This window comes from Papio anubis, chromosome 11 (genome assembly GCF_008728515.1).
Source record: "Papio anubis isolate 15944 chromosome 11, Panubis1.0, whole genome shotgun sequence".
Classification (NCBI taxonomy): domain Eukaryota; kingdom Metazoa; phylum Chordata; class Mammalia; order Primates; family Cercopithecidae; genus Papio; species Papio anubis.
In genome coordinates, this window is record NC_044986.1 from 99,079,509 (window position 1) to 99,106,883 (window position 27,375).

A 27,375-nucleotide genomic window follows, 5' to 3' on the forward strand; every position below is an offset into this window, starting at 1 on the left:
AGCCACCGTGGCCGGCCTGCAAAGTTTTAAGATACCCTATCCGCCGGCGCGGTGGCTCACGCCTGTAATCCCAACACTTTGGGAGGCCCAGGCGGGCTGATCACGAGGCGGGCGGATCACAGGGTCAGGAGATCAAGACTATCCTGGCTAATACGGTGAAACCTCGTCTCTACTAAAAATACAAAAAATTCGCTGGGCGTGGTGGCGGGCACCTGTAGTCCCAGCTACTGGGGAGGCTGAGGCAGGAGAATGGCATGAACCGGGGCGGCGGAGCTTGCAGTGAGCCGAGATCCTGCCACTGCACTCCAGCCTGGGCGGCAGAGACTAGGTCTCCAAAAAAAAAAAAAAGATAACATATCAGGCCAGGCATGGTGGCTCACACCTGTAGTCCCAACACTTTGGGAGGCTGAGACAGGCCCTGAGGTCAGGAGTTCAAGACCACCCTGGCCAACATGGTGAAACCCCACCTCTACTAAAAATACAAAAATTAGCTGGGTGTAGTGACCGGCTCCTGTAATCCCAGCTACTTGGGAGGCTGAGGCAGGAAAATCGCTTGAACTCCGGAGGTGGAGGTTGCAGTCAGCTGAGACTGCACCATTGCACTCCAGCCTGGGTGACAAGAGCCAGACTCCAACTCAAAAAAAAAAAAAAAAAGATACCCTATCAAGTGGTAACTGTGTTGGACAACATCCAGTATAGTGTTATCCCTTGAAACTAAGTTGATATTAATTGAAGCAGAAGTTTGTTGTAATGAATTATAAATATTTTTGTAATACTACTTTTAAACCATTTGATTTGCTTTGAATCATTATGCAAAGAGCAAGATCTTGGAGTTTTTTGTTCCTTGTTGCTCAATCCTTATTTAAGGCCTGAAATAGTAATGAATCCTATGGCATCTATGTTTGGTATGACCTTAACCTTTTAAAATTTAAATTCTTAGCTAATATTTCAAATACATATTAAATACATCATGTATGAGCACCTTGAGAACAGAAATCTTACTTGTCTTACACACAGACTACACTCAATAAATGATCTCGTTTTTTGTTTTTTTAATATAATTCACCTAAGCCAATAAACTTATTTGGTTGACTTACTGAAGATACTTTGAGATTAAACTTTTGATCTTTTAAATTTAGATTTGTGTTATTTAAATAAGTGACCGTTTTAAACTGTGGTTTCTCCATTTTTTTTCCCTCTGCTTTATAAAGGTTTATGTTATTAAAACACTGTATCTATTAGGTACTCCTAAATGTGCATATATTATACAGATAATTATTATAGTGATTTGAGAATTAATTATGCACTCTCGGCCAAACCTGAAACACCAGCTCTCAGTTTAGTTATCTGTGTGGTAATTTCCACAGGTTTTTTTTTTTTGAGACCAAGTCTTGCTCAGCTGCCCAGGCTGTAGTGCAGTGGTGTGATCTTGGCTCACTGCAAACACCGTCTTCTGAGTTCAAGCAATTCTCCTGTCTCAGCCTCCTGAGTAGCTGGGATTACATGCACCTGCCATCATGCCCAGCTAATTTTTGTGTTTTAGTAGAGACGGGGTTTCACCATGTTGGCCAGGCTGGTCTTAAACTCCTGACCTCAGGTGATACGCCCGCCTCAGCTTCCCAAAGTGCTAGGATTACAAGTGTGAGCCACTGTGCCCAGCCCACACAGCTCTTATAAACTGCTAGCTTATGCAATTTACAAACTTTAAAAAAATCTTGCTACAATTTTTATTTTTATTTTTATAATTTTGTTATAAAGGTAATATACACTGATTAAAACTTTTTTAAAAACAGATAAGTGAAAAGGAAAAGAATCTGTATACTTACTATTCAGAGATAGTCTTTAAATATTTTATGTTTATCTTTCTACTGTACTTTTTATGTATATAAATATTTGCCAAAATGTATCATATTATATATGTTGTTTTTAAACTTGTTTTTCTAAATTTATAGTAGATCGTGGAACTTATACCATTATTTATATTTTTCTACAATATAACTTTTTAGGGCTATAGTTATATATTGTCCTGTTACATTTATATATCTTATTTAAACATTTATTAGAAAACATTAACATTCCAATTTTTCAGTTATTGAGAATACTACAACTTATAACACTTGCTTATACAATTTGAATTTTTTTTTTTTTGGAGACAGGGTCTTTCTCTGTCGCCTAGGCTGTAGTGCAGTGGTATGATCACAGCTCACTGCATCCTTGACCTCCCTAGGCTCAGGAGATCCTCTCTGCTTAGCCTCCTGAGTAGCTGGGACTACAGGGTGTGCCATCACACCCAGCTAATTTTTGTGTTTATTTCTAGAGACAGGGTTTTGCTATGTTGCTCAGGCTGGCCTTGAACTCCTGAGGGTCAGGCGATCTGCCTACCTCAGCTTCACAAAGTGCTGGGATTACAGGCATGAGCCACCACAACTGGCCAATTTAAAAGTTTTAAACATGAGAAAAATTATGGATATGCTAGAAACATATATGAAGAATTATCATCAAATTGATGTCTCCAAAATTACAGCGATAGGAAGTGAGAAATCTGTTTTGTCTTAGATTAATTCTTTTTCTACCATAGTGTATACTCTTTGGCTTTAGCCCCAAATTCCTTGTCTACTGAGAATTTGAAATTTGGCAGAGTGTACATGTAACTTTTTCACTTACGCTAGTCAGTTTTGATTTGTCATAAGCTTTGAATAAAAATACCTTATTATGATTGCTTAATAATAGTTATTCTATATTTTAGTATGTTTTTAAAGAGACATTTGCTGGTTATTTTGGTTGTATCTACTGCATGTCTATTCATGTATTGTTTTATTCATTGAACCATCTTAGGCGTTGCTATTAAAGTTTAAAATCTCAGAGTGTTTTGAAATCAAAGAAGCAAACAACTGACAGAACCATAACTTTTGTTTCTATAAGATAGAAATAAATCATTATCTAAAGTATTAATGCAATATAAAATCACTATTAGTATAGCTAAGCTAATTATAACCTTAGATTATCAGTTGTATTCCCCAGGTGATCTGTATTTAATGTGTGTTTCCAACAGGTTCATTCCAGCCAACAAATGAAATGATGCTTAAATTTTATAGCTTCTATAAGCAGGCAACTGAAGGACCCTGTAAACTTTCAAGGCCTGGATTTTGGGATCCTATTGGAAGATATAAATGGTAATTTTTTGTGTAGAGCTATGTAAGAATTTAAATTTTAATGACATAATTATCATATGGCTGTTACTTAAGTGGTTATACATTATTCTGTGCAGGAAGTATCCTAGGTATCTAGGTATTGGGTGCAATTTTTATCCTCCAGGTTTTTTTTTGTTTTTGTTTTTGTTTTTTTTTGAGACAGAATCTCATTCTGTCGCCCAGGCTGGAGTGCAGTGGCAGGATCTCGGCTCACTGCAGCCTCTGCCTCCTGAGTTCAAGTGATTCTCCTGCCTCAGCAACCTGAGTAGCTGGGATTACAGGCGTGTGCCACCACACCCAACTAATTTTTGTATTTTTAGTAGAAACGGGGTTTCACTATGTTGGCCAGGCTGGTCTCAAACTCCTGGCCTCAGGTGATCCACCCACTTCGGCCTCCCAAAGTGCTGAGATTACAGGCGTGAGCCACCATGCCCAGCCTTTCCAGGTGCTCTTAGTACAATTTTACACAAATAGGAAAATCTTGGGGAGGAGAGAAAAATAGTGAAACCAAAAGGGATAGGTACATCAAAGATAAAGAAGCATTTTCAGTTAATCTTTACTTTTATGGAGTTTTTCTCTTTTTTTTTAAAAGGCAAGAGCAACTCCCTACCTAAGTTAAAGAAACAAACTTTAACTGCCTCTTTTGCCTCCAAGAAAAATAATGGCTTTTCCTTGTTTGTGTTGAGCCTTGAAGATAATAAGTAACTAGGAATATGACTCAGGTACTGCCACGCTAACTTTTTCTCTAAGCCGTCACTTCTGACCTACTGTAATTGAATAGAAATTTGATTTTTTGTATACTTAAAAGAATTCTAAATTAAAAAGTATACTTAAAAGAATTATAAACTATAAATTAAAAGAATTACAGACACAGATACCTGTACCCGTCTGTGCTGTTTTCCCAGTTGAGTAACAGTTGATATTCTTAATACAATTGAAACCTTCACAAATGTCTGAGAAAAGTCAATTTTAGACTGTACATTATGAACAGAATATGCTAATTGGTGAAACATGTTTTATTTATTTATTTATTTTTGAGATGGAGTTTCGCTCTTATTGCCCAGGGTGGAGTGCAATGGCGTGGTCTCAACTCACCACAACCTCTGCCTCCCAGGTTCAAGCGATTCTCCTGCCTCAGCCTCTTGAGTAGCTGGGATTACAGGCATGTGCTTCTACGCCTGGCTAATTTTGTATTTTTAGTAGCGATGGGATTTCTCCATGTTGGTCAGGCTGGTCTTGAACTCCTGACCTCAGGTGATCCGCCTGCCTCGGCCTCCCAAAGTGCTGGGATTATAGGCATGAACCACTGCGCCCAGCGGTGAAGCATGTTTTAAAACCCACACTTTTTTTGGACACAGGGTCTCACTCCCATCACTCAGGCTGGAGTGCAGTGGCACGATCACGGCTCACTGCAACCTCTGCCTCCTGGGCTGAAACAATTCTCCCACCTCAGCCTCCCTAGTAGCCGGGACCACATGCTTGTGCCATCACACCCGGCTAATTTTTAAAATTTTTTCCTAGACGGGGTTTGCCTGTGTTGCCCAGGCTGGTCTCAAATTTCTGGTCTCAAGTGATCCACCTGCCTTGGCTGGGATTACATGTGTGAACCACCATGCCACACCAGTTTTTTTTTTTTTTTTTCTCTTGAGACGGAGTCTCGCTCTGTCGCCCAGGCTGGAGTGCAATGGCGTGATCTTGGCTCACTGCAATCTCTGCCTCCCGGGTTCAAGCAGTTCTCCTGCCTCAGCCTCACGAGTAGCTGGGATTCCAGGCACGGGCCACCACGCCTGGCTAATTTTTGTGTCTTTAGTAAAGACAGAGTTTTACCATGTTGTCCAGGCTGGTCTCAAACTCCTTACCTCAAGTAATCTGCCCACCTTGGCCTCTCAAAGTGCTGGGATTACAGGCGTGAGCCACTGCACCCAGCCCGTTTTTGTTTGTTGTTTGTCCACACATTGTGATGTTCAGTTTCTTCACCCTGAATTGGAAGTGCCTAAGCTTGTTTTAAGATTTCTTAGTATTCTACTTTCCTTTAAGATCTTTATGAATTGTCATAAAATAACAGGTTAAATGAAATAGTAATATGTTATTATTTAATATAACTTAATTTTAGTAGTATTAAATATTATTTAATATGATTTGATTTACCCATTTTAAGAAGATTTAATTATTTGCTTCATATTTCCCCCTAGAATTGACCTTTGGTGGAGTTAAACACCTTCGGGGAAAAACATATAAAAAGGAAGGTTTACACGTCGGGCAAAAATTTGAAAGAACTATTATTATTTAGGGGTTTAAAAATTTCCTGTCTCTTACATTTTCAGTATCCTAGAAGTGAGAAACCATTTCCTTTTTCAGTTCAAATGTACAAGTTAGGCTCTTATTTACATTAATAGAACCTTTTAACCAAAATGTCTATTCATTTAAAACATGGCTGGCTGGGCGCAGTGGCTCATCCTTCTAATCCCAGCACTTTGGGAGGTCAAGGCGGTGGATCAATTTGAGGTTAGGAGTTCGAGAAACACAACATGGTGAAACTCCATCTCCACCAAAATACAAAAAATTATCGCGTGGGGGCGATGCCTGTAATCCCAGCTACTCAGGAGGCTGGGAGGCAGGAGAATCTCTTGAATTCAGGAGTGGAGGTTGCAGTGAGCCACTCCACCGCACTCCAGCCCGGACAAATAATAGCCAGACTCCATCTCAAAAAAAAAAACGCCTGAGTGTTACAGTCCTTTTAGAATTTTTTCTAGCAGCTTGGTCTTTAATGAGTTTTATTGAGAAATTTATATTAAAAAGAAAAAGAAAATATGCCTGCGACAATTAATGTAGTCTTGTACACTTGATCTTAGCGAAAGCCTGAGAAGCAATGTAGTTTTCTAAAATGTTTATTTCTGTTACTGTTCTTTGTAATAATATAAAAACTGAAGAGTTCTTATCAAATATTTATGAATAGTCTGTAGTCTCTGGTATATTACTACATAGATGGGTTATATACTTATTTGTTTTAAATACTATTTAATTTGCTAGTTCATTTGCTGTGATAATTTTCTTCATGGTGGCACATTTAAGACAATCCTGTTATGGCTTTAAGTAGAGCCTGTTTTAATTAGTAACCCTATAGCATCAACTATAAATTGTATTCTGAGCAGTGAAAAATCAGATGTCTCTTTGTCATTATGTGGATATTTTCATTTCTAGGGATGCTTGGAGTTCACTGGGTGATATGACCAAAGAGGAAGCCATGATTGCATATGTTGAAGAAATGAAAAAGGTAGGGAAAATAATTCACAGTTAAAATGAAAATTCAGAGCAGCTCTAATTTAATTTGGTTATCAGACAAATTAGTTGCTTTGCTTTAAGGAGACTGTAGTATGTTATACAATAGAATCTAGATTATTGGGTTTATTAGGACTCTTCTGCTTCATTAAAGTTCATCTTAAGATAAGTGTTTTTTCCTTAAGATATATAACACTGTGATGATGTGATGTTTTATTTTGTTTTTGTTTTGAGACGGAGTCTTGCCCTGTAGCCCCGGCTGGAGTGCAGTGGCGCGACCTTGGCTCGCTGCAACCTCCACCTTTCAGATTCAAGTGATTCTCCTGCCACAGCCTCCCAAGTAGCTGGGACTACAGGTGCACACCACTACGCCCAGCTAATTTTTGTATTTTTAGTAGAAATGTGGTTTTTCCATGTTGGTCAGGCTGGTGATCACGTGCCTCAGCATCCCAAAGTGCTGGGATTACAGGCATGAGCCACTGCACCTAGCCTGTTTTTTGATTTTTAATCTCCCCTATCTTTCTCTATAGTCAACTTCTTAAGAAGTGTAGAAATAGTAATCTTTGAAAATATTGAAGTCTCTTACTCAGGAGTCTAGGGAAGTAGCTGGACTCTCTTGAAAGTATTTCTGCTTTGGAGCTTTTTACTTAGTTCAATAATGTTCTCATGCCAGTTTTCACTCATAAATTGAGGTAGGTATTCTCATCACTGGAATTCTGTAAGAAGTCACATTTTTCTGTGAGTATATAGATCCTTCAGAAGCATAATAAGATAAGTTTTTTTCTGTGAGTACATAGATCCTTCAGAAGCATAAGTTTTCAGGTTCTCTGCTAACTAGTAAGCAGGGAAGTTCATTTTAACTAGCTCTTTTAAGTGTGTCAAAGGCATTCTTTTGAGGAGCAAGTATATGAAGAAATCATGACTTTTAAAGATGATCATAGAAACTTTTGTTTTTGTTTTTGTTTTTTGTTTTTTGTTTTTTGAGATGGAGTCTCGCTCTGTTGCCTGGGCTAGAGTGCAGTGGCATGATCTTGGCTGACTGCAACCTCCGCCTCCTGGGTTCAAGAGATTCTCTTGCCTCAGCCTCCCAAGTAGCTGGGATTACAGGTGCACGCCACCACACCAGGCTAATTTTTGTTTTGTTAGTACAGGTGGGATTTCACCACGTTGGCCAGGCTGGTCTCAAACTCCAGACCTCAGGTGATCCACCCGCTTGGCCTCCCAAAGTGCTGGGATTATAGGCGTTAGCCACCATGCCCGGCTGAGACTTTAACCATTTTTATGTTAGACATGGATCAGAGGTTGTGAAATCTAAGTTTGATAATTTTAAACAAATTATCTTTGAACATAAAGAAAATCTGTAAAAAAGAATAGTTTTTTGCCATATGATTTGATGGTATTAATCTTGGTAGTAATTTTTATTTGTTATTACTAGATTTAGACTAGTTTTTTTATTTTTATTTTTTAAATTTCTTCTACACTGCTTATAGTCATGCCCTTTGTTACCTTCTTGCAGTTTTTATTTGGTAGACTTTGTAACAAAGGGCAGAGTTTAGTTCTTTTGGCTATTAACTATGTCAATAACACAACAACAGATAGGCCTTTCAAAAGCAGAGAAAGAAAGATAATCGAAAGCCTTTTGGTTTCATAACTATTTCTCTCTCTTTTTTTTTTAACCTTAAATTTCTTTATAATTTTTAGGATATGCTTCTATAATGTAAAGTTGAATTGATACATTAAGTAAAATTTACCCATTTTTCCTATTCAATTGTGTTAATTAATGGTATAGCCACATTTTAAAGTTGGAGGACGATGAAGCAATGTGTCTTCTGCCTTTTTCCCTAAGAAAGATTAAAACTATATTGCTGCTAAAATACCTGTAACTCCTTCTTTAATTAAAATAATTTATTTCTTTTCATTCAGACTTTAAAAATTTCATTGCATATTGTGAATATGGCAAAGTTTACAGTGCAGTTTTAGAGGTAAACCTAAAAATATCAAGATACCCATAAATTGAAAATTTGATTACTCTTTTGAATTATTTTTAGAGTTTAGCTTTATGACTATCAGTCAATAAAATTGCATGTTTCTAAATAATCTTGTGGGATAGTACATTATCCCAAAGATTTGATTATTGAATTTGGGACTTATTCTAATTTCAATAATTTACTAATTGAAGCACTTGTTAAATTGTCTCCTTAAATATAGTCTTTGTCATTTTTTTTTTTTTTGAGACAGGGTCTGGTTCTGTTGCCCAGGTTGGAGTGCAATGGTGCATGCCTCAACCTCCCAAGTAACTGGGATTACAGGGACATGCCATCACGCCCAGCTAATTTTTAGTATTTTTAGTAGAGATGGGGTTTCACTGTGTTGGCCAGGCTGGTCTCAAACTCCTGACCTCAGGTGATAAACTCACCTTGGCCTCCCAAAGTGCTGGGATTACAGGCATGAGCCACTGTGCGCCTGGCCTGTCACTGTCATTATTCTTTAGAGTATAAATCTCATTTTATGTCTTTGCAGTCAGAGGTTTCAGCAATCTTACTAATTTAACTTATATTTTATAATGAATGCTGTTTTGTAGAAAGTGACTTTTCATAATTTTTAAGTTGCCCCATAAAATATCACTGAGAAAGTTGATTGAATAAAAAATTCTTTTAATGCCAGGCATGGTGGCTCATGCCTGCAATCCCAGAACTTTGGGAAGCTGAGGCAGGCAGATCACCTGACATCAGGAGTTTGAGACCAGCCTGGCCAATATGGCAAAACCCCGTCTCTACTAAAGATACAAAAAAATTAGCCTGGTGTGGTGGCATGCACCTGTAGTCCCAGCTACTCGGGAGACTGAGGCAGGAGAATCACTTGAACCAGGGAGGCAGAGGTTGCAGTGAGCCGAGATTACACCACTGCACTGCAGCCTGGGCAACAGAGCAAGAATCTCTTTAAAAAAAAAAAAAAACTATTTTAGCATAATAGAATTATGTTTTGTAGAAAATTGCTTTTCATAATTGATAAAGTGTCCCATAAAATGTCACTGAAAAACTTGATAGAATAAAACATTATTTTAATATAACGTAATAGGATTTTAGCTTTGAGGGAAAGTAATGTGGCTTGAGGGGTAAGAGAAATGCATGTTTAATTCAATAAGGTTTATTTATAGACATATAAAATTATCTTTTTTTGAGGCAGCATCTCGCATTGTTGCCTGGGCTAGAGTGTAATGGCACCATCTTGGCTCACTGCAACCTCTGCCTCCTCGGTTCACGCCATTCTCCTGCCTCAGCCTCCCGAGTAGCTGGGATTACAGGCGCAAACCACCACACCTGGCTAATCTTTTGTATTTTTAGTAGAGATGGGATTTCACTGTGTTGGCCAGACTGATCTCAAACTCCTGACTCCGTAATCTTCCCACTTCGGCCTCCCAAAGTGCTGGGATTATAAATGTGAGCCACCATGCCTGGCCAAAATTCTATTTTTTTGGTACAAATTTAGGCTATCTTCTGGGGATTTCCAGAGTATTCAGCTAACATTTGAATCATGTGCCTTATGTCTGTTGAATTTAAAAAGAGATAGGTGTACTCAACCCTGGCTCCACATTAGAATCACTAGGGGATCTTGTGAAAAAATACAAATGCCCCAGGATGACCCCAGACTAATTATTTCAGGATTTCTAAGAGATTGGGATAATCGCTGTAATACAGGGAGGATTAGAGAATGGTCCCATTAAAGATGGAATCTCGGCCGGGCGTGGTGGCTCATGCCTGTAGTCCCAGCACTTTCGGAGGCTGAGACAGGCAGATCACCTGAGGTCAGGAGTTAGAGACCAGCCTGGCCAACATGGTGAAACTCCATCTCTACTAAAATACAAAAATTTAGCTGGGTGTGATGGCAGGCGCTTGTAATCTCAGCTACTAGAGAGGCTGAGACGGAAGAATCACTTGAATCAAGGAGGTGGAGGTTGCAGTGAGCCAAGATCACACCATTGCACTCCAGCCTGAGCAACAGAGTGAGACTCTTGTCTCAGAAAAGAAAGAGAGAAAGAGAGAGAAAAAGAGAAAGGAAAGAAAGAAAGGAAAGGAAAGAAAGGGAAGGGAAGGGAAAAAGGAAAAGGGGAGGAAAGGAAGGAAACAAGGAACCTGAAAGTTGTCATGGCTGAGGGTCTAGTCCAAGGGAGGAAGAGAGGAAGGGAGGAAGGGAGGAAGGGAGGGAAGGGAGGGAAGGGATGGAAAGGAGGGAAGGGAGGGAAGGGAAGGAAGGAAACAAGGAACCTGAAAGTTACTATGGCCGAGGGTCTAGTCCATAGCTCAACAACTCTAGAACACCAAGAACACCAACTTTCTCTGAGTACTGAGGGTTGGCTTTTGTTTTAAGGTTTCACTCATAGTAAACATCTTTTGCATATTGAGGGGGAAAACGAATGCTAGTTTCTTAGAGTGAGTGATAGGCTTCTAGTGATCAGCATACTCAGGACTGATATCTAGGTCACTCTTCAAAAGGTTAGAAGCGCTTGGGAGACTGAATTAGTGATTCTGTTGTACAGAGAGTAGAGCGTTGGGATTTGGATGGCTTTAAGAGATGTGGTCATTTTGGACCAAAAAAGCCTGAGAAATTTAGTCTTCGCTTTCTTAGAGTATATCTACACCTTTCCAGTATATTTTCATCATCTAGAAATGATGTCTATCACTGAGGAAACGTGCTGGATAGACCTAGAAGAATTATTGTGCTTTGGATGCTGCTTTTCTGGTGTCCATGCAGCTTACCAGATATTTCTGTCAAAACATTCTTCATTTGCTTGGGTTATAATATATTAAGTTAGCATAGTTAACTTGTAACTTTAGACCAGGGATGTCCAATCTTTTGGCTTCTGTGAGCCACACTGGAAGAAGAATTGTTTTAGGCCACACATAAAATACATGGATAGCTGGTGAACTAAAAAAAAAAAAAAAAAATCGCAAAAAAAAATCATAATGTTTTAAGAAAGTTTATGAATTTGGGCCAGGCGCAGTGGCTCAAGCTAGTAATCCCAGCTAGTAATCCCAGCACTTTGAGAGGCCGAGGTGGGTGGATCTCTTGGGGTCAGGAGTTCAGACCAGCCTGGGTAACATGGTGAAACCCTGTCTCTACTAAAAATACAAAAAGTTAGCCGATCATGGTGGTGTGTGCCTGTAGTCTCAGCTACTCGGGCAGCTGAGATAGAAGAATTGCTTGAACCCCAGAGGCAGACGCTGCAGTGAGCCAAGATTGTGCCACTGCACTCCAGCCTGTGCAACAGAGTGAGACGCTGTCTCTATAGAAGAAAAAAAGAAAAAAAAAAAGTTTACGAATTTGTGTTGGGTATTTAAAGCCATCTTGGGCCACATGCGGCCTGAGGACTGCAGATTGGACAAGGGTGGTTTAGATAACATCTTCTCTGAGGGTAGGTAGTAGTTACCTAGACTGAGATTTGTCTGTGTCTGCTTGTGTGTGTGTGTGTGTGTGTGTGTGTGTGGTCTATATCTCATGTGCGTACATGTACACCATTTCTTGTATTTCAACATTGGTGTAAGGGAGATAATTTTGCAAATGGCTGAGATCATTCTTGGTTTGTGTATGTTTAAAGTTTCTTCCTCAGAGAATAACCTCTTCAAAAGGGTGGAGGCAAGGGCTGAGAAACTTCCTATTGGGTACTGGGTGACTGGATCAATAGAAGCCCAAACTTCAGCATCACACAGTATACCCTTATAACAAACCTGCACATATACCCTCTGAATCTAAAAGAAAAAGAAAAACCAAAGAGAGTAACCTCATCAATTTTGGATGTGTCTTGCTTTGGTTACTGTGTCTTCACTATATTAACTACTGACATTCTGGTTTGTTGACAGAATGATTACTCAGTTGATACTTCCTTAGTGCCAATGGATACTCCTTTTATTTCATGCTGACATTTCAAGTCCACAGTTTACTCTTTTACCCTGTGGGGCATGAGAAACCCAGATGCTGAATTTAGTAGCCTTAAAAATAAGGACGAAGTTAAGAAAGAGATCTTTTAATAAGCCTTGAGAAACAGAGATGTTGCTTGCTTGTCAGGATGTGGTATGTGATTGGCTTACTAGATTCTGCTGACTGAAGTCTTGATATTACAGCGGCATGGGATAGTGTAAAGGGTGCTGATTTATGTTTGAATTGTTTCTCTGCCGTTTGTTAGTTGTGACTTGGTCACAACTTTCTCCTGGTTTGAATCTGATTCTCAGAATTATTATTATAATTCAAATATGTTACAGCTCAGATATTTATAATAAATAATAAAACATTTCTTCACATAGCCCTAGCCTCATAACAAATGTTTCCTTTAGCAAAAAGAAATTTTGTGATTAAAGCATTCCTTTCACAGTACATTCAGAGGAGCAACAATCAGATAATTTACTCCAAGCTGTAAAATTAAATTATAATCACTAGAACCAGTTATTGTTAACATAGTTCATTCTGTGTAATCTCTCTCAACAACCTCCTTCTACACATATAACACGGTGGGGAATGGTGTTGATGAGCATGTCTCAGATCAAAATCCTATCAGAGTTGCTGACTACCATAGACCACTGATGATCCATCTTATATCTGGTTTAGAAATAAAAGCATGTTGTTTGAACAATAATTTTAGGGTTTTGGCTGGGCGCAGTGGCTAACACCTATAACCCCAGCACTTTGGGAGGCCGAGGTAGGTGAATCACTTATGAAGGTGTCTGAAATTGCTTGAAGGTGAGAATTGCTTGAACCCGGAAGGTGGAAGTTGCAGTGAGCTGAGATCATACTGCTGCACTACAGCCTGGGTGATGATGGAGTGAGACTCTGTCTCCAGAAAAAAAAGAAAGAAAGAAAGGGAAGGAGGGAGCGAAGGAGCCAGTTCTGGTATCTTTTTTTTTTTTTGGGAGACAGAGTCTCACTCTGTTGCCCAGACTGGAATGCAGTGGTGCGATCTTGGCTCACTGCAACCTCCACCTCCTGGGTTCAAGCAATTCTCCTGCCTCATCCTCCCAAGTAGCTGGGATCACAGGTGCATGCCACCAAACATGGCTAATATTTGTATTTTTAGTAGAGGTGGAGCTTCACCATATTGGCGAGGCTGGTCTCGAACTCCTGACTTCAGGTGATCCTCCTGCCTCGGCCTCCCAAAGTGCGGAGATTACTGGCATGAGCCCGGCCCCTGGTATCATATTAAACATACTGTGATTAGCACACACAGAGCTGACTTTATTCTTTTTAATATCTGCAAAATATTTCAAATCTAGAAGTACTTTAGTTTCTTTGATCAGTCACTAATTGATGGCTGTTTAAATACCTTTTCAGTTAATTTACCTTGCTCTTTAAATTTGATGATTCTAAATTGGCCCATATTTATGAAGGTGTCTGAAAGTGATTGCCATTTCCTACTTTACTTTTGTGCCCTGTTAGAAATACTGCACTACCTTATTGTTAAAGAACAGACATCATAATTTTATTCTAACTTCAGTTTTCTATTTCATTTAATGAAAGCCCCTAGTGTGTTTGTTTGTTTCCTTTATTTTTTTGGAGAAAAGATCTCGCTCTGTTGCCTAGGCTGGAGTGCAGTGTGGTGTGATCATGGCTCACTGCAGCCTCAATTTCCTGGGCTCAAGAGATCCTTCCATCTCAGCCTGCTGAGTAGCTGGGACTATAGGCGTGTACCACCATGTCTGGATAATTAAACAATTTTTTTTTTGTAGAGATGGGCTCTTACTATGTTGCCCAGGCAAGTCTCGAACTCCTGGGCTGAAGCCATCCTCCTCCTGCTTTGGCCTCCCGAAGTGCTAGGATTACAAGTGTGAGCCATTGTACCCTGCCCCCTAGTTTTTAATACACAATTTATAGGTTATTATATAAAATTTTACATGAAGCTCATGTAAAATAGTCTTCAAAATGAGAACGCTTTTAGATCTTTAATATACTTGAAGCTTTTCTAGGAATGTATATACATTTTTTAAAAGGATTCCTTTTATTTTATTTTTTAATTTTTGGAGATGGTATCTCACTCTGTCACCAAGCCTGGAGTGCAGTGGTACCATAACGGCTCACTGTAGCCTTGATCTCACAGGCTCATGTAATCCTCCCATCTCAGCCTCTGGAGTAGCTGGGACCACAGGCACACACCACCATGCCTGGTTAATTAAAAAAAATTTTTTTTCGTAGAGACAGGGTCTCACTATGTTGCCAAGGCTGGTCTCAAACTCCTGGGCTCAAGCCATCCTCCTACCTTGGCCTCCCAAAGTGCTGGGATTACAGGCATAAGCCACCACCTCACCTGGCCACAGTGTGTATACATTAATAAAAGTATGTAATTAATGTAGATCCTTCAGAGAGTGTATTATGAATGTCAAATCTTAAAATTATTGACAAATTGGAAATAGGAGATTATCTGATACTAGTGGAGATCAAATTAAGAGTTTGTGATTTCACAGTATTTGTTTCTTTTGATTACAGATTATTGAAACTATGCCAATGACTGAGAAAGTTGAAGAACTGCTGCGTGTCATAGGTCCATTTTATGAAATTGTCGAGGACAAAAAGAGTGGCAAGAGTTCTGATGTAACCTCAGGTTGGACTATTTTACCTATTTTAAAATTCATCAACTGATATATTATGCACATATTAATATTTGTATGTCTGATTTTTTTTTTTCTTACTTTCACATGCCAGTCCGACTGGAGAAAATCTCTAAATGTTTAGAAGGTAGGAATCATGAAATCATGTAAAAGTTTTGTTTAAAATTTACATGTCAAAAGAATTCTGCACACTTATAGAACTTACAGTCTTGTCATCCAGGAGTTTTCATTCCAAGCAAACACATTGTATGAAGTTCCAAAACATTATAAACCCTTAAAATTTTAACCCTAAAGTTGTAAGCTATTAAAATACACCAGGTAATTTACTTAGTATGTTCAAAATTATAGCAGAATTCATGGTTTTATTTTGATAGATCATGTTTTCTATTTTGCTTTGAGAATTAAATTAATAGTACATTGAATTCAATGGTTTACTAGCTAATTTTAAAATGGATATGTTGGCCAGGTGTGGTGGCTCATGTCTGTAATCCCAGCACTTTGGGAGGCCAAAGCAGGCAGATCACCTGAGGTCAGGAGTTCAAGACCAGACTTAACAACATGATGAAACCCCGTCTCCACAAAAACACAAAAATTAGCCAGGCATGGTGGCACACACCTATGATCCCAGCTACTTGGCAGGCTGAGGCACAAGAGTCACTTGAACCCAGGAGGTGGAGGTTGCAGTGAGCCTAGATCACTCTGCTGCACTCCGGCCTGAGCAATGGAGTGAGATGCTGTCTCTAAAAATGGATGTGTTTAGAGTATGGTTTAACTGTAGTATAGTAAGCTAATGCAAGACAGTTCATTTAGCTTGTTTTTTTTTTTTTTTTTTTTTTTTTTTTTCTTCTTTCAGTTCAAGCATCTCTGCACAGATTGCAGTTTGTTTTTTTTTTCTTGTAGAATTTTGTCTTCATGTACACAAAGGATTTAAAGGATTATGTTTTGCATATTTGTAGGAGTTGAATAAAATGCAAGATTTGTTAGTATTAACTAAACATTTGATCTTGAAATTTTTTTAGAAAGCAGGGTGAAATGAGACCACAAGAGTCAATTTACGAGAAAATTGTATACCCTTTAAATAAAAATTACCTGGCATCCCCTTTTTTTCCTTGTCATCCCTATTTATAAGACATCTTTTAATAATTGACAGTAATGGCAGCATTTCAGAATAGTAATCTTCCTGTGCTGAAATCAGTCCTTGAACCTGTCACGGTAATAAACTGTGTGCAAGTAGTACTGACTGCTTACTGGGCATAACTCTGTCACATCATTCTACATCTGATTTGCTTACAGAAGTCAAATATTAACAAGTAGTCCTTCTTACAAGGCATGCTTATTCAATTCAGAAAAAACTAAATGTTATTTGAGATGGAGTCTTCCTCTGTCACACTGACTGGAGTGCAGTGGTCCCATCTCGGCTCACTGCAACCTCTACCTCTTGGGTTCCAGCAATTCTCCTGACTTAGCCTCCCAAGTAGCTGGGATTGCAAGTGTGCACCACCATGCCTGGCTAATTTTTGTATTTTTAGTAGAGCCGGGGTTTTGCCATGTTGGCCAGGCTGATCTCGAACTCCTGACCTCAGGTAATCCTGCCAACTCAGTTTCCCAAAGCGCTGGAATTAAAGGCATGAGCCACTGTGCCCTGCCAGAAAAAAAAAATTAAATGTTTTCTGTATGTCAGGCATGTTAGGATGCAGAGAGAAATAAATCTGGATCTGCTGCAGTGGTGTCCAGCCACTGGCCAGAGGCAGATATTTAAACAGCTAATTATAAAACAAAGAAGAGTAAATAATAGTAATAAAGGTGCAGGCTCACAGCTTCCTAGCTATAACTTAAAATTTTTTAAATCTTTGAAGATCAGAAGTTTTTTGGTAAACTCATTTGGCAGCAAAACATGTCTGATATGAACTAAAAATCTGGGGAGCAAAATCTGACCTAAAGTAAAACGAGGGTATTTTGAGTCTCTGTCCTCTTTAGTGTAACTATTTATATGTTTTGCTGCAAAAATCGTATTTTCTCTTTTTAGTGAGAGCTGCCTTAGACTCTATTGGATGTGTTACATAATATACCAAATGGCATATGTACCATATAACCTTTGCAAAATTAGAAAACTTGAGATTTCAAAACATATCTGGATCCAAGGGTTGTAAGTAAGGGATTGTGGACCCTCACCATAATTTTTTAAACCTGAGCCATTCTGGTGGACATTTAGGTTATTTACTCCTTCAGATCTTCAGAAAATACTGCTGAGAATGACCATGTACATCTGTCATTTCATATATGTGAAAGCATATCTGTAAGAAATATTAGAAATGGAATTAGAAATGTTTGATGTTTGTAATTTTGTAAGATATTACCAAATTGCAAGATAGTTTGCAATCTTGCTTTTTTTTTCCTAAACAAAGCATTTTCTTAAAAGTAGCCATTTAGGTCCAATAGAACAGATGTATCAGTTTTACATGGCCATTTTCAGAATATACATATACAGTAAGTTTTGAAATCAGAATGATGAGTCCTCCAATTTTGTTCTTTTTCAAGATTGCTTTGGCTAATCTTGATCCTTCACATTTTCATATGAATTTTAGAATCTGCATGTCAATTTTTACAAAAATGCCAGCTTGGATTTTGATAGAGATTGCAGTGAATTTGCAGATCATTTTGGGGAGTATTGTCACTTCAAAAATATTGTCTTTCAATTCATGTTCTCAAAACAGTGTCCAGTAACCAACAGCATTAGCAACAAATGTGATCTTTATAGAAATTCGGAATCTTAGATCAGACCTATGAATTCAGAATCTGCATCTTAAATAGCTCTCAGGAGGTTCGTATGCACATTAAAGTTGAGAAGCTCTGATGTTACTCTCAGGATATAGCTTTGGCCACTTGGACAATTTGCTTTTGTAAGTGATTGATCACATCAGTGGATACTTTAAGAAAAAACTTAAATATCACAAAGACATAATTTGAGTTGTGCACCTGAAGCCCTAAAGGTAATACTGGAATAAAATTTTTAAAGTGGACTCCAACTGTAATATTGATGAGATTGTTGGTAGAACCAAAAATGTACTTTTGTTGTCAGCATGCTAGCATATAGGAAGTATCTCTTCATTTGCCATGTATGAAGATCCATTGATCTCTGAACTTTATTTTTATTGATATTAACTTAAAAATAATTTACTTTCTGCCTGATTCAGAAAGGACTTAAGATAGCTTCATCATAAGGTGATAATTGAAGGAATTTGTCTATGTAATATATGTATGTTTATGGTCAAAGAAAATAATACTATTTTATATATATAACTAACATTTTAATTCACAATTATTTTATTAGTTATTTGTAAATTGTATTAGTATTACTTGGAAATTATGGTATAATTGTATGTTACCACATTGTGACTAAGTGGTCATTTCATGTTTTAGATCTTGGTAATGTTCTCACTTCCACTCCAAACACCAAAACTGTTAATGGTAAAGCTGAAAGCAGTGACAGTGGAGCTGAGTCTGAGGAAGAAGAGGCCCAAGAAGAAGTGAAAGGAGCAGAACAAAGTGATAATGGTAATGTTTGGATAATCAGTTAGTAATTTTACAATAAATAAACTAAGAGGGTATGAAGACATTTGGGCTGATTTGGTATTGTAGAAGATTGGAGCAGGTGGTGGGATATAAGCTGTTGACCTTATAACCAGGTTTGCTGTGGACTGAAAGGCTCTGCTACAGAGAAAGGAACAACCAACCTTATGCATAAATGGAGTAGGTGTTAACTGAAGATTGACAAGAATAGGCCTCTCCTCCAAATGGACGGCCTGAAATGCTGCATTAGACGTGTGGTATTTTAAGGTGTTGTTTCCAACATGAATCTGCATAAGTTACTAAGGACAGGAGACAAGTTAGACTCTCAATATCTTACCAAAAATAGAATGGAATCCAGAGAATAGGATACAGGCATAAGTTTTTTTTGTTTTTTGTTTTTTTTGAGATGGAGTCTCGCTCTGTCGCTCAGGCTGGAGTGCAGTGGTATGATCTTGACTCACTGCAACCTCTGCCACCCTCTGCAACCTCAAGCCGTCTTCCTGCCTCAGCCTCCCAATTAGCTGAGATTGTAGGCATGCACCACCATACCCACTAATTTTTGTATTTTTAGTAGAGACAGGATTTCACCATATTGACCAGGCTGATCTTGAACTCCTGACCTCAAGTGATCTGCCCACCTCGGCCTCCCAAAGTGCTGGGCCTATAGGCATGAGCCATCGCAAAACTTAGGCCTACAGGCATAAGTTTTCATGAGGAAGGAACATTGGAATTATGGCTTAGAGCATTGAGGGCTCTGTTAGAATACCAATGACATGTGGGAAGACTGTTTTCAAAAGGGGAGGCAGAAAGACACTACAACAAACTGCGGCCAGGCACGGTGGCTCATGCCTGTAATCCCAGCACTTTGGGAGGCCGAGGCGGGCAGATCACCTGAGGTTGGGGGTTCGAGACCAGCCTGACCAACATGGTGAAACCCCATCTCTATTAAAAATACAAAAATTAGCCAGGCATGGTAGCAGGCGCCGGTAATCCCAGGTACTTGGGAAGCTGAGGCAGGAGAATCACTTGAACCCGGGAGGTGGAAGTTTCAGTGAGCCAAGATCGTGCCATTGCACTCTAGTCTGGGTGACAGAGTGAGACGCCGTTTCAAAAAAAGAAAACCAAAAACTGCGTAACTTAGTTTTGCCTTCCCTTTCCAGTAAGGTATGACAAGGAGCGCCTTCTTTAAAGGTCCTTTTTATCAGCTATGTGGAAGAGCAATTTGCTTATGCCTAAGGGAGTAAAAAGACTTTGAGAGATTACTTTTTAAAAGAAACTCTAGAAGATTGACAGGGAACTGAAACAGTTTTAAAGCCAACATAGCTTGGGTGAGCTCTCAGCCTATAGTAAACCGCATTTCAAGAAGCATGCCTTCTCTTTGATCCAAGTAGGAAACCCTTCAAAGGGATTGTGAGGTTAGGGAAATGACATCTGGGTATTAAAACATGGTATGCAGAAGGTAACCTACTGTGAACTTTTATGAATCTCTCCATTTTCTCATAAAAGATAAGAAAATGATGAAGTCAGCAGACCATAAGAATTTGGAAGTCATTGTCACTAATGGCTATGATAAAGATGGCTTTGTTCAGGATATACAGAATGACATTCATGCCAGTTCTTCCCTGAATGGCAGAAGCACTGAAGAAGTAAAGCCTGTTGATGAAAACTTGGGGCAAACTGGAAAATCTGCTGTTTGTATTCACCAAGGTATTGTCCCCAAGTAATTCTGTGTCCAGCCTCTTTCCTATGAATAGTCTTTTAGTAATTACAGGATCTTTAGGATTAGTTTTGAATTTAAAAATCTCTTCTTTAGTAATATCTTAGGGCTTATTAATATTATAAGGGTTTATGGTTTTGAAAGAGCGTAAATTAGGGCCAGGGTTATATATGTATCTCTTTCTGTTGCCCAGACTGGAGTGCAGTGGCATAGTCAAGGCGCACTGCAGCCTTGAACTCCTGGGCAATTCTGCCTCAGCCTCCTGAGTAGCTGGGATTACAGAGACAGGGTTTTGCCAGGTTGCCCAGGCTGGTCTACAACTCCTGAGTTCAAGTGATCTGCCTGCCTTGGCCTCCCAAAATGCTAGGATTACACGTTTGAGCCACGCACTGGCTTATTTTTTAATTTTTAGGGATACATAATAGTGCATATGAGAAACATCATTTCTTTTTTTTGTGTGTGTGTGTGTGTGTGTGAGATGGTGTCTCGCTCTGTTGCCCAGGCTGGAGTGCAGTGGTGCAATCTCGGCTCACTGCAACCTCCACCTCCCAGGTTCATGTGATTCTCCTGCCTCAGCCTCCCAAGTAGCTGGGATTACAGGCACATGCCTGCATGCGGCTAATTTTTTATATTTTTAGGAGAGACGGGGTTTCACCATGTTGCCAGGGTGGTCTCGAACTCCTGAATTCAAGTGATCCGCCCGCCTTGGCCTCCCAAAGTGCTGGAATTACAGGTGTGAGGCAACATGCTTGGCCGAGAAACATCATTTCTTTTTTTTTTTGTGTGTGTGTGTGTGTGTGTGTGTGTGAAATGGTGTCTCGCTCTGTCGCCCAGGCTGGAGTGCAGTGGCGCGATCTTGGCCCACTGCAAGCTCCGCCTCCCGGGTTCATGCCATTCTCCTGCCTCAGCCTCGGGAGTAGCTAAGACTACAGGTGCCGCTACCACCAGGCTAATTTTTTTGTATTTTAGTAGAGACAGGGTTGCACCCGTTTTAGCCAGGATGGTCTCGATCTCCTGACCTCGTGATCCTCCTACCTCGGCCTCCCAAAGTGCTGGGATTACAGGCGTGAGCACTGTGCCTGGACGTTTTTTGTTTTTTGTTTTTTTTTTGAGACAGAGTCTTGCTTCTTTGCCCAAGCTAGAGCATAATGGCCCGATCTCAGCTCTCTGCAACCTCTGCCCCCTGGGTTCAAACAATTCTCCTGCCTCAGCCTCCCCAGTAGCTGGGATTATAGGCACGTGCCACCACGCCCAGCTAATTTTTGTATTTTTAGTAGAGATGGGGTTTTACCCTGTTGGCCAGGGTGTTCTCAAACTCCTGACCTCAAGTGATCTGCCTGCCTCAGCCTCCCAAAGTGCTGAAATTACAGGTGTGAGGCAACGCGCCCGGCCGAGAAACATCATTTCTTTTTTATTTTGAACGAAGTCTCACTCTGTCATCCAGGCTGGAGTGCAGTGGCCCGACCTCGGCTCACTGCAAGCTCCGCCTCCTGGGTTCACACCATTCTCCTGCCTCAGCCTCCCGAGTAGCTGGGACTACAGGTGCCCGCAACCACGCCCAGCTAATTTTTTTGTATTTTTTAGTAGAGATGGAGTTTCACTGTGTTAGCCAGGATGGTCTCAATCTCCTAACCTCGTAATCCGCCCTATTCTGCCTCCCGAAGTGCTGGGATTACGGGCGTGAGCCACTACGCCCGGCCAACAAATACCATTTCTTAATGAGAGAACCAAACTTACCTAGTTGGATCTTACATTTAGGCATCCTGCTTGGTAGGTAATTTTCTCTTAAAGGGTTATTAGGTTTTATAAGATTTCATCTAGGTTGTCTTTATGGAATTCAATGAAAAAATATTTTGTAATATTTTCAAATAAAAATTATCAACTCAATTTAAAGTTTTGGTAAATTTTAAACAGTGTGGCTTGATAAATTTGTCTCTCAGTATAAAAATAATATAAGGCTGATGAATTTTGAAAATGGAATAAAGGTCAGATACGGTGGCTCACGCCTGTAATCCCAGCACTTTGGGAGGTCGAGGCAGGTGGATCACCTGAGGTCAGGAGTTCGAGACCAGCCTGACCAACATGGTCAAACTCCGTCTCTACTGAAAATACAAAAGTTGTCTGGGTGTGGTGGTTCATGCCTGTAATCCCAGCACTATTGCAGGCTGAGGCAGGTGGATCACCTGAGGTCAGAAGTTCAAGACCAGCCTGGCTAACATGGAGAAACCCCATCTCAAGTGAAAATACAAAAAATTAGCTGGGCATGGTGGCATGCGCCTGTAATCCCAGCTACTTGGAGGCTGAGGCATGAGAATCACTTGAACCCAGGAGGCAGAGGTTGCAGTGAGCCAAAATCATGCCACAGCACTCCAGCCTGGGCGACAGAACGAGACTCTGTCTCAAAAAACAAAAATAAACAGTACTTTGGGAGGCCAAGGCGGGTGGATCATCTGAGCTCAGGAGTTTGAGATCAGTCTCACCAACATGGAGAAACCCTGTCTCTACTAAAAAATCAAAATTAGCCAGCTGTGGTGGCCCATACCTGTAATCCCAGCTACTCGGGAAGCTGAGGTGGGAGAATCACTTGAACCTGGGAGGCAGAGGTTGTGGTGAGCCGAGATCACGCCATTGCACTCCAGCCTAGGCCACAAGAGCAAAACTCTGTCTCAAAAACAAAACAAAACAAAAATTAGCTGGGCATGGTGGTGGGCACCTGTAATCCCAGCTACTTGGGAGGCTGAGGCAAGAGAATCGCTTGAACCCAAGAGGTAGAAGTTGCAGTGAGCCAAGATCACACCACTGCACTCCAGCCTGGGTGACAGAGGAAGACTCCATCTCAAAAAAACAAAGGAATAAATTTGTTTTTCTTCTATTAGAGTATAATTACCCTATCTGCACTTTTGTTCATATTTAGATATAATTGATGATCATGTTGAAGATGTTACAGGAATTCAGCATTTGACAAGTGATTCAGACAGTGAAGTTTACTGTGATTCTATGGAACAATTTGGACAAGAAGAGGTAAAAATGACATTTTCTGATTGGTGTATTTTCAAAGTGGTGTCTTAGAATTCAATGCATAACTTCCGTTAGTAGCAAATATACATGCTATTTTTCATTTTGAAAATATACCCCTAAAATGTTTAAACATTTGTATTTTAAACTATTGTTTTCCGAATTGAAAAATACATAAAATTCTGTAAAAGTCGAAGAAAGAAAAATTAATAATAACTATTCCAATATAACTATTAATATACATGTATTTATAAATATTCTAGGAGACGTGAGATGGGGATGCAGAGGAAACACTTTTTATGCTAGTCCCTATGTTTGAAACATGTATTAATGTTCAGGAAAATTGAATGATCTTCTTTGTTGTTGTTTTTGTTTTTTTTTTTTTTTTTTTTTTTTGAGACGGAGTCTCGCTCTGTCGCCCAGGCTGGAGCGCAGTGGCCAGATCTCAGCTCACTGCAAGCTCCGCCCCCCGGGTTTACGCCATTCTCCTGCCTCAGCCTCCCGAGTAGCTGGGACTACAGGCGCCCGCCACCTCGCCCGGCTAGTTTTTTGTATTTTTTTTAGTAGAGACGGGGTTTCACCATGTCAGCCAGGATGGTCTCGATCTCCTGACCTCGTGATCCGCCCGTCTCGGCCTCCCAAAGTGCTGGGATTACAGGCTTGAGCCACCGCGCCCGGCTGTTTTTGTTTTTTAGAGATGGGGTCTCCGTCTGTCGCCCAGGCTGGAGTGCAGTGGCGCAATCTTGGGTCACTGCAACCTCTGCCTCCTAGGTTCAAGCAATTCTCCTGCCTCAGCCTCCCAAGTAGCTGGGATTACAGATATGTGCCACCACACCTGGCTAATTTTTATATTTTTATTAGAGACAGAGTTTCACCATGTTGGCCAGGTTGGTCTCAAACTCCTGGCCTCAAGTCATCTGCCTGCCTCTGTCTCTCAAAGTGCTGGGATTACGGATGTGAGCCACTGCGCCCAGCCTAAAAATGGGTGCTTGATATGTTGCCTAGGCTGGTCTCAAACTCTTGGCCTCAATCAGTGCTCCCACCTCGGCCTCCCAAAATGCTGGGATTACAGGTGTGAGCCACCGAGCCTGGCCTGAATAATGTTCAGACAAATAAGTCTGTTCTTCACATTGACTGTAATTCACTGGATTGAAATTTTTAGTGGAAATAATTTTTAAGTTTCAGTTAAGATCCAGTATTGGAAGAGAAAACTTAAAAAAAAAAATTATAAAACATCCATGAATTCTTTTTCTCAACTTTTTCTGATAATGATGACAGCGGTATTTTAATTTTTAAATTTTTAATTTTAATGGGCACATAGTAGGTGTATATATTTATGTGTTAGACTGGGCACGGTGGCTCACACCTGTAATCCCAGGAGGCTGAGGCAGGAACTTTGCTTGAAGCCAGGAGTTTGAGACCAGCCTGGGCAAGATGGCGAGACCCCCATCTCTACTTTATTTTTGTAAAATATAAAAAATATAATAAATATATATTTATGGGGCATATGAGATAATTTGGTGCAGCCATATGATGTGTAATAATCACATCAGGGTAAATGGAGTATCCATTATTTCAGGCACTCATCATTTCTTTGTGTTCCAAACATTCCAATTGTACTTCCTCAGTTATTCTAAAATGTACAACAAAGTATTGCCGACTATAGCCACTCTGCTGTGCTATCAGGTACTAGATCTCATTCATTGTATCTCTATCTCCATGAGTTTAATTGTTTTAATTTTTAGCTCTCACAAGTAAGTGAGAACATTTGAAGTTTTTCTTTCTGTGCCTGGCTTATTTCACTAAACATAATATCTTCCAATTCCATCCATATTGCAAATGACAGGGTCTCATTCTTTTTATGGTAGAATAGTACTCCATCGTGTATATGTACCATGTTTTCTTTATCCATTCATCTGTTGATGGTCACTTAGGTTGCTTCCAAATCTTGGCTATTGTGAACAGTGCTGCAGTAAACATGGGAGTGCTGATATCTCTTCAGTATATTGATTTCCTTTCTTTTGGGTATACAGTCAGCATTGGAATTGCTGGTCATATGGTAACTCTATTTTTAGCGTTGTTTTTTTTTTTTTTCCCTTTGAGACGGAGTTTCGCTCTTGTTGCCCAGGCTGGAGGGCAATGGGGCGATCTTGGCTCACTGCAACCTCCGCCTCCCAGGTTCAAGTGATTCTCCTGCCTCAGCCTTCCCAGTAGCTGGGATTACAGGCATGCGCCACCACGCCCGACTAATTTTGTATTTTTAGTAGAGACGGGGTTTCTCCCTGTTGGCCAGGCTGATCTCAAACTCCCTCAGGTGATCACCTCAGGTGATCCGCCCACCTTGGCCTCTCAAAGTGCTGGGATTACAGGCATGAGCCACCACACCCGGCCTGTTTGTTTTTTGAGGAACTTCCATACTGTTCTCCATAGGGGCTGTACTAATTTTACATTCTCACCAACAATGTACAAGGGCTTCCTTTTCTCCACATCCTCGCCAGCATTTGTTATTGCTTGTCTTTGGAATAAAAGCCATTTTAACTGGGGTAAGATACTATCTCGTTGTAGTTTTGATTTGCATTTCTCTGATGATCAGTGATGTTGAGCACCTTTCATATACCTGTTTGCCACTTGTCTTTTGAGAAATGTCTTTTCCGATCTTTTGCCCATTTTTAATCAGGTTATTAGTTTTTTTCCTATTGAGTTGTTTACGCTCCTTATGTATTCTAGTTGCTAATCTGATAAGGGTGGTTTGACAGCTATATTTCTGTTTGGCCTTTTTATATCCTCTCCCCATTCTGTCTCCTACCTCCCTACCCTGTTCTAATACAGTTCAGTATGTCTTACAGAAAATCATGTATCTTTTGCCTCCCTGAAATGACTTTAACTTTTTGTGTTTTTCTCCTTTTCTCATTTCATAATGCAATTAAATCTACCTCTTAGTTTTCTCAAATTTTAAAAACACATGAATAAATTATCTTTTACTTAAGGTCAAACACAAATGAGTAGCGTAGGCCAGTCATGGTGGCTCATGCCTACAATCCCAACACTGTGGGAGGCCAAGGCAGGTGGATCACTTGAGCTCATGAGTTTCAGAGCCGCGTGGGGAACATGGCAAAAACCACGTCTTTATAAAAAATAAAAAAAGTAGCCAGGCGTGGTAGCTACTCAGGGAGGGCGGCTTGAGCCTGGGAGGCAGAGGATGCAGTGAACCAAGATGGCACTGCACTCCAGCCTGGGCTATAGAGCCAGAACTTGTCTCCAAAACAAAAAAGGGCAGCATAGATTGGAAAAATAATGATAAGGAGCCCAAACTGAGAATGAGTGAAATTAGTGAAATTAGTAAAAAATGAAAATGATGAAAAACCCAGATTCCCTTTTATTTTTTCTTTTTAAAAAAGAGATGTTTAGGGAAGATTGATGAAAGGGACCAGATAGAGATTGATTTCAGTAAATATCCGGCTGCTAAATTATAGGTTTGTTCCTGTTTTCTCTCTCAATCAGTTAATGGACTAAAGCTCAGGGGGCTGTCTGACCTGGCTTCTGGTGTGCAGTGGCACAATCTGGGCTCACTACAACTTCTATCTCCTGGGTTCAAGTGATTCTTGTGCCTCAGCCTTCCAAGTAGCTGGGACTACAGGCATGTGCTACCCTGCCTGGCTAATATTTGTATTTTTAGTAACGACAGGGTCTCACCATGTTGGCCAGGCTGGTCCTATACTCCTGGCCTCAAGTGATCTGCCTGCCTCGGCCTCCCAAAGTGCTGAGATTACAGGTATGAGCCACTGTGCCTGGCCCCTTGCTGGCCTCTGTTAACACCACTCTCCTATTTGGTCATTGCTCACCACCCACCCTGGCCATCTCACTGTTTCTCTAATGTGTCAAGTCCCTTCCCACCCCCACCCCTACTTGTACATCCTCCCTCTTCACTGAGGACCCTTATATACCTTTTATATCCTAACTCAGATGTCCCTTCCTGAAGGAAACCTTAGATAAGATACCCACCTCATCACCA

The 27,375-nt window shown here is 40.1% G+C and overlaps 1 protein-coding gene across 11 annotated transcripts in view; it reads left to right on the top strand.

Moving 5' to 3' along the window:
* Positions 1 to 27,375, top strand: part of ACBD5 (acyl-CoA binding domain containing 5) — a 48,841-nt gene that overhangs the window by 4,587 nt on the left and 16,879 nt on the right. For 4 of the 11 annotated variants that reach the window (XM_009214149.3, XM_009214144.4, XM_009214148.3 and 1 more), the window contains exons 3-9: positions 3,053 to 3,173; positions 6,393 to 6,465; positions 14,940 to 15,054; positions 15,156 to 15,188; positions 18,482 to 18,616; positions 20,138 to 20,338; positions 23,263 to 23,369. In XM_009214149.3, coding sequence (XP_009212413.1) covers positions 3,053 to 3,173; positions 6,393 to 6,465; positions 14,940 to 15,054; positions 15,156 to 15,188; positions 18,482 to 18,616; positions 20,138 to 20,338; positions 23,263 to 23,369 — 785 coding nt within the window. The remainder of the gene's footprint in view (positions 1 to 3,052; positions 3,174 to 6,392; positions 6,466 to 14,939; positions 15,055 to 15,155; positions 15,189 to 18,481; positions 18,617 to 20,137; positions 20,339 to 23,262; positions 23,370 to 27,375) is intronic. The other 7 variants (XM_003903490.4, XM_021943133.2, XM_003903489.4 and 4 more) reach the window with 3 other exon arrangements.